Source organism: Pezoporus occidentalis, unplaced genomic scaffold, assembly GCF_034315485.1.
Source record: "Pezoporus occidentalis ecotype Australia unplaced genomic scaffold, CSIRO_AGI_Poc_V1 ctg63, whole genome shotgun sequence".
In the NCBI taxonomy this organism is placed as follows: Eukaryota; Metazoa; Chordata; class Aves; order Psittaciformes; family Psittacidae; genus Pezoporus; species Pezoporus occidentalis.
The window spans coordinates 4,498,505-4,505,263 of record NW_026915977.1 but is presented as its reverse complement, the minus strand read 5'-3'; the positions used below and the strand labels follow the sequence as shown (position 1 = coordinate 4,505,263).

At 52.2% G+C, this 6,759-nt stretch overlaps 1 protein-coding gene across 1 annotated transcript; it reads right to left on the bottom strand.

The window, feature by feature from the left end:
* Positions 1-304: 304 nt before the first annotated feature.
* Positions 305-6,050, bottom strand: TBX22 (T-box transcription factor 22). The gene is made up of 8 exons (XM_062639935.1): positions 5,728-6,050; positions 5,482-5,611; positions 5,081-5,182; positions 4,716-4,890; positions 4,423-4,587; positions 4,227-4,291; positions 4,059-4,144; positions 305-1,308 (listed from the first exon to the last, which is right to left on the bottom strand). Exons 1-8 carry the CDS (start codon positions 5,861-5,863, stop codon positions 698-700), a joined length of 1,470 nt encoding a protein of 489 aa, XP_062495919.1. The 5' UTR covers positions 5,864-6,050; the 3' UTR covers positions 305-697.
* Positions 6,051-6,759: the final 709 nt, after the last annotated feature.

Below are 6,759 nucleotides of genomic sequence, written 5' to 3'. Positions count from 1 at the left end.
GAGATCTCCAGATGGAGAAACACGAAAAGGGGGGTTCTGGGACATCCCTTCCCCAGGCTCCACTTTCTCATCCCCACAAGGTAGGAGCACATCCATCTTTCATCCTGTCTTTTACCTTGGCAGCAGACACCTGACTTTGCATCCCCACCCTGATAACCGAGTCACCTGGTGAACAAGGCAGTTTCATGTCATTAAGTAGGACCCACTAAAGCCAAGGGAACTTGAGAATATGCTTAAGCACTTGGCCAAATACGGCTCCTGTGCTGACTCAATGTCTTGAATAGTCCTGTTGAAATTAGTGAGCAGAAGCTCGCTGGGGCTTTGAGCTGACTATAGGCAAGCTGAAGAAAGAGTCTGAGGAAAACATATTTGTAGAAATGTATATGTCTATGTCTATGGTCCCACTTCAGAGTGCAAATATTAAGAAGGTGACTGTACAGTTTGCTCCTAACCTACAACCACGACTTAAATATTACCAAAAGGTACCACCTTGCTGTGGATCATCTCAGACCCTCTACGCTCCCAGATCCTCCACCTTCCCAACAATACAACACATTTGCCCACATAAAAAGCTAAATGCCTAGGCACGCCACTCCTGTACCATGCAGTATTTCATAGTCAATAACTAGCAAGCCCTTGGGTATGAAGGAAGGAAAAGATTGATTTACATATCAATGCTTAGAAATATATAATTCCACTAAAGGCAATGGTTAATTGTTGGGTGCCAGTTAGAGTGATTACATCTGCCATCTCTCAAAGAAGCCGGAATGCTGTCACTCACTTTGAAATGGCTTGCTGCATTCATCAGTCTAGATGGCACAGAGAAGTTGTAACCATACAAGCCATATGGAGGATGTAAAGAACAATTAAGTGCTTCCCGAGCAATGGGACTTGATGGGAAAATGTTTCCAGATGCATGTAATCCATACAGCATTTGACTAGCAGAACTGGGTACTTGTAGACATTGCCCGTTTAAGTCTTCAGCCTTAGCGTTTTTCAGATTGGTTATGCCGAGGGAAGATAGTTTTGGCACATCCACCATGAAGTGGGGTAAAAGATGTGGGCTGCTGCCTCCCAGTTTTTCATGGCTTGGGAAGATGAGAGACTGTTGTCTTAAGAAGCTTGTAGGACAAATCTTGTAGTAGAGGGGCACATTGAGGTTGTGTAGATAGGTCTCGGGGCATGACACACCGATGTTGCTTGCTGACAAGTGAAAGGCAGGAGGAGAACACGATGGAGAGAGCAGGGGGTTGAGAGGAGAAGGCGTCCCACCACTGGAGGTCACCGGCGAAGAGCTGGAGCTCCCACCTGAAAACAAAAGCAGAAGTTGTCCAGGCTGGGCTGGCTGATGTTCACAGCCAAGGGACCCTTGGAGGACCCTGGTTCCCATGTCAAGTCTCCCTGCTGGTGGTGGTCATTCAAGGGCAAATCCACTCCAAAAATCAGCTCCTGAAAAATGGGAAGATCTCTCCATGTACTATTTGTTGTTACTTGTCTGACAGCGATATTCCTACGTATCTAATCCCATTCGCTTGACTGGGGCAGCTATGAAGTTGAGCTCCACATATGCAGTACCTGCTGGGTCTACGCTTCATTGTATGACCAATAACTCTCTTGTTATACACACTCCGTCACTATTTCAAGTTCCCTATATTTTGTGCAAATTACAGGCAGTTTTTTCCCCTATGCATAGGAACAAAAGAACATATTCAGTCTGATGGAGAATTTTTTGTACCTTCCTGCTCACAGGAATTGACTAATTTTACTTGGCTTCCGATGCAATTTGAAACACACCCTTGAATACTGTCGGTGTCTCCAGAAGCTTTAAATGCACATCTCATTTTAACATTCTCCTTTCTGAAATGAATCAATGAACACTTTCATAGTTTGGTAGAAAAGTGACCCAGGCTCACTTCACATGTGTGTGCGCTGCCGAGGCCACTGGTGTGTAACATCAGTGCTCAGCACCAGCTCATCCTCCTCCAGAGCATCAGCCAGAGCCAAAACTATGAGGTGGCGGCTGTTCTGGGGTGGGACTGGTGCTCTGGAGCCGCCGGCCCTGGTGCTGAGCAGATGGTGGTTTCTCCTAATGCCTATAAGAGCTGCACGCCTCTGCTGCACATTCATTACCGCATTCTTCCAGAGGGTTTTTCCCCCACCCTTTATTTTCTTACCAAAGTCACTAGGAAAGGAATGAAGGGAATACGGATCCATTGTTGCTATGTGTTCTTCTCTATTTACATTTCATTCCAAGCAATACATCATCTGGATGTGATCTGATCAGACTTTATATGCAGTCAGAGGCACAGAGCCAACTGTATAACAGAGCCGTACCTGCTTGTATAGCAAACTTTAAAAAACCACAGAGTTTGGATGTGCTGCAAATGGATTCTGCAAACTCCCAGCATGCGGAATATCTTACAGGTTGGGTCACACATGGACAGCACCTAGTTGGGGTGATGTGGGAATGTTTTAAGGCTCAAAGATCTCACCCTTCCCTGTTAATCCCAGCGGATATATCAACACTGACTGATACAGGGCAAGCATCCTGTTCTCTCCTGATGTTCACAGCCCGATGTCCTCAGGGACATCTGTAAAATGGTGTGATTGAGCTGATATTTCTGAATGCAAGACAACGAATGAATCCCTATGCTACGGCAGGGCGAAGAAGTGTTAGTATCTGCTTCAAGGTATCCTAAGCAATAGTATCACACGTTTCCCAGTACAAGTTTGGGAACAGGGATCACAGCAGCTCAAAGAGCAGATGCTTTCTGACATTTCTATTAGGCTTAAAAATCCTAACTTTATTGCCAGTTTCTTCCTTCAGCATACTGTTCATGCTTTCTTTTTATTTACCTGCTCATTTTAGGGCTCTGGGATTCCAGTTTTTCTGCTTTTCTTCATAAATACAGTGGAATTGGATATTTTGTTATATTTACATCGGTCCAGGTGATTGAACCCAAAGAAAATAGCGATTACATTAAGACTAGCAAAAACTAAATATAAAAAAGAAAAATATCCTTAATATTTTAGCACCTTTACAATGAGCGCTGTTGTTGCTGTTCTGTTTTTCCCCACTGCAGCCCATCTGCAAGCTCCTTTCCTCTGCCACACAGGTTCAAAAACTGCTTTTTGTGTAAGGTCTTTCCTAAATATACATACATATATTTAAGAGTAATCCACTTCTCTTTACAGCCCTTAAACCTCTTAATTTCTCCTTACCCTGATTTCTTGTCCCTACATTTTATGCCTGTGCAGCATGAATTTGTGCTGTGATTTTTGCAGTATTTCCCTGCAGAGTAGGAAGGGTTTGGTGTGCCCCAATAGTTTGAACGGTTCCCTGACATAAGTGAGAGTAAAACTGGGGACTTTAAGCCCAAACCGGAGCACTCCAGCGTGCCAAATCTCTGTTCCTTTTTTTCCCCATGGCACTACGAATAACCAGTTTTCAACCCATACTTCCAAAAAGTGGTTTTCTGGAGAGGGGCTGTAAGGGACCGAGGGTTGCTCCTTAGGCAGAGAGAGGTCGTTTTCGCTGGAAAACCTTTCCCACTTCACTGCATTTCTGCGGCGGTGACAGAATGTGGGGCTGCTACACCCCAAAAAACAGATCATTTTATTTTCTGGTGTATAAGCCTTCTCTTGCCCAGGAGCAGCAGCTTCAGAAGCCGCCGCCGACACTCGTGCCACGCTTTTAACTGTACTCAAATGGGTTGGAAACAATTAATGTAACAGGATCGAAGCCGTAACAACACGATTTCAAATTGGCCTCCTGCAGACCCAGATAATCTTTTCTGTACACCTAAATCTGATTTCTGCCGGGGATGAAGCCGGACCGCGCCACTGCCCTTCTCTCCCCGACGCTCCCCACACCTATTTGAAAGGGAGTTCGGGCCGAAAACGCTTGGAACTGGCTTCCCAAAGAGTTTCTGTGACGGCCGTTTCGTTTGCCGGACCCACCTCGTTATCTTACCCGCTGAAGACCCCTTGACGTGCCCCCGCGGAGGCTCCGGCAGCGGGGAGAGACGGGGAACGAAAAGGCATCAAACAGGACTTACCCTGGCTGTCTGCGCCGAAAGCCTTGAAGTCCAGGGCGAGCGGGGGCCGCCACGGGTAGGTCTCCAGAAGCCCATCCAGGACCCCCCTGAGAGGCGAGATCGGGCTGAGACCCGCTGCGGGGCCAGCGGGGGAGCCGAGGCAGGCGGAGGGACGGCCCCGGCCCTTACCTGTTCCTGCCGGGGTCCCGAAAACCTTTGGCGAAGGGATTCCTGTCGATCTTCAGCTTCGTGATCTGGGGGGGGTGGAAGAGAGAGCGGCTCTTGGGGCTCGGGGCCGGCAGGGACCGGCCGCTGTCGGGGCTCTCCGGCTCCCGGCCCCGGTACCGCCGGGGCTCTCCTCACCCCGTCCCCCGGTGACCGGTACCTGCTGGTTCTGATAGGCCGTCACGGTGGTGAACTCAGTCTCCTGGAAGGAGAAGGTCTGCACCCCCTCGGCAGGCAGCGACTGGATCTGGGCCAGGTCGAAGCGCGAGTCCTGGGCTATAACGTGGATACGGGGCTTGTACTTGTGCATGGACTGCAGGATGATCTGTGCGGGGAGAGGCCGGCTGAGCCCCGGGAGGGACAGGGCAGCACAGTCCGAGTCCCCAGCCACGGGGCAGGAGGCGCTGCCCTGGGGGAGATTCTCTGTTCCTCCCGGGGCTGCCCCACACCTACGTGCCCCTTGTCGTCCATCTCGTTGTTGGTGAGCTTCACCCGGTCGAAGCTGATGATCTGCCTCATCCAGGTCTCCCCCGAGCAGGGGGAGTCGGGGTGGATGTAGAGCCGCGGGGTGATGCAGGAGTGGTCCGTGTTTCCAGCCACCATCCACTGCGAGCTGTGATAGACGTACCTGGCCCGGCCGGCTGCTGTCAGACGGCGGCGAGCCCTTCTCGGCCTGCACCTATAGCATCTATAGGTGCAGGGGGCCCGGCAGCACCCCCCATCCGCTTCTGCAGCCCCCAGTTCACATAAGCGCACGGAGCGGGCGGGATCCCGCTCCGGAGTCGGAGTGTGCGGCTGCCCCGCGGACCCCCCCGTACCTGTATCGTTTGGAGTCCACCGGGACGACGTCGATGGCGATGTAGTACTGCCTGAGCGGCTCCAGCCCCTTCACTTTCACCCTGACAGAGGGGAACATCCTCCTGCGGGCAGAGGGAAAGGTCCTGAGCAAGAGCTGCCGGTTGAACGGCGAAAAGGGGTTGAAAAACTAAAAAGGACATGGGGTTGAAGAAAAAAATTTAAACTCAACAGAACCAGTGAAAGAAAACCGGAATGAAAGGAGAAGACCCCAACAACAACAAAAATTTTAAAAAGGAAAGGGGGGGGGGGGAAGAAAAGAAATAAGGAAAGGGAAAAGAGGAGGAAGAAGATGAAAAAGAAAACACAACGAAAATGAAAGGAAAACCCGACGACGGCGGCAGAGGAGCGGCGGGGCCGGTACCTGCCGGCCTTGGTGATGATCATCTCGGTGCCGATCTCATGGAACCTCCGCCAGAGCTCGGAGCCCTGCAGCTCCACCTGCACCCCGGCGCCCGCCTCCCGGCTCTCGGCACCGGCCTTGGGCCGCTTTTCTGCGGGGGAGACAAACGGAAGGGGCGGCTAGGGGGGCTGCCGAAGAGGAGGAGGCCTCTTCCCGCCGCCGTCCCGGCCCCGAGGGTCCCCTCCGGGCTGCCCCGGCGCTACCGACCCGCCTCCGGGGCTCTGCGGCTCTGCCGGCGGCCGGCCCCGGGCTCCTCGTCGCGACCATCCGGCATCTTCCTCTTGGCCGAGCGTCCCACCAAGGCTTCCACCGAGAAGGCGTGAGCCCGGGAGCTGAGCGCCATCCCCCCCGGGCCGGGGGTCCCCCCGGGCTGCCGCGGGGCTCAGGCGGGCGGCGGCGGCTCCATCCCGGTCGGTACCCGGCGAGCCTCGCCCGGCCGCCGCACGGCTCCCGTCGGGGGGCAGCGGCCACGTCGAGATCCTCTTGCATCCAACTGAGTCAATAGACGGCTGCAGCCTCCGCTGTTTGTTTTGGAAAGTGGAGGGAGCGTAAGAGACATTGAGTGACATTTCATGGGAGTGCGGGGGGCGGGTGGAGAGGGAGGGGAGGTGGAGGGGGGGAAGAGGAGCCGGCCTCGTCTAGGATCAATAAAAGAGTTACTGTTCTCCATTAAATTGTAAAACTCAAAGAAATTTGACATAATTGCACACTAGGGGCCACTTTTCCAACAAAAGTGCAAATAACGTTTAACCAGAACCAGCGCAAAAAGAAAGAACGGGGAAAAAAGAAAGGAAAGGAAAAAACAAACAGAAAGGAAAGTGAGAAAAAAAAAGAGAGAGAGAAAAGAAAAAGGAAAAAAAAATAAAAGGAAAAAGGGGGGAGAGAAGAAAAAGAGAAAAACGTGGAATGAAGGAGAGGGGAGCCCCGGCTGGGCTGTCCCGACGAGCTGGTCACTGACGGCACCTCCGGTGTCCCCGGCAGGACAGAGCACGGTGCCAGCCCGGGCTCTGTGACAGAGCCGGACGCGGATTCCGCCTGGTGTGCCGGTTTTTGCTCGGGTTCATGTTTGTTTGTTTGTTTGTTGGGTTGCTTGTGTGTGTATTTGGTTTTTAAGGCAGCTCTGGCATCCCGCTCTGCCATCACCCTCGGGGAGTTTCCACTGCTCCGCTACAAAGCGCAGCCCCGCAGAGGCAGCTGCGCTGCATTAGGGGCAGAAATCCCGGTTTTCCACTCGGGCAG

Coding starts and splice junctions, on each gene's coding strand:
- TBX22 (XM_062639935.1), bottom strand. CDS start 5,863: ATGGCGCTCAGCTCCCGGGCTCACGCCTTCTCGGTGGAAGCCTTGGTG. Junction 4,891..5,080: donor GTGGACTCCAAACGATACAG/GTACGGGGGGGT, acceptor CGGCCGGGCCAG/GTACGTCTATCACAGCTCGC. Junction 4,588..4,715: donor AGATGGACGACAAGGGGCAC/GTAGGTGTGGGG, acceptor CTCCCCGCACAG/ATCATCCTGCAGTCCATGCA.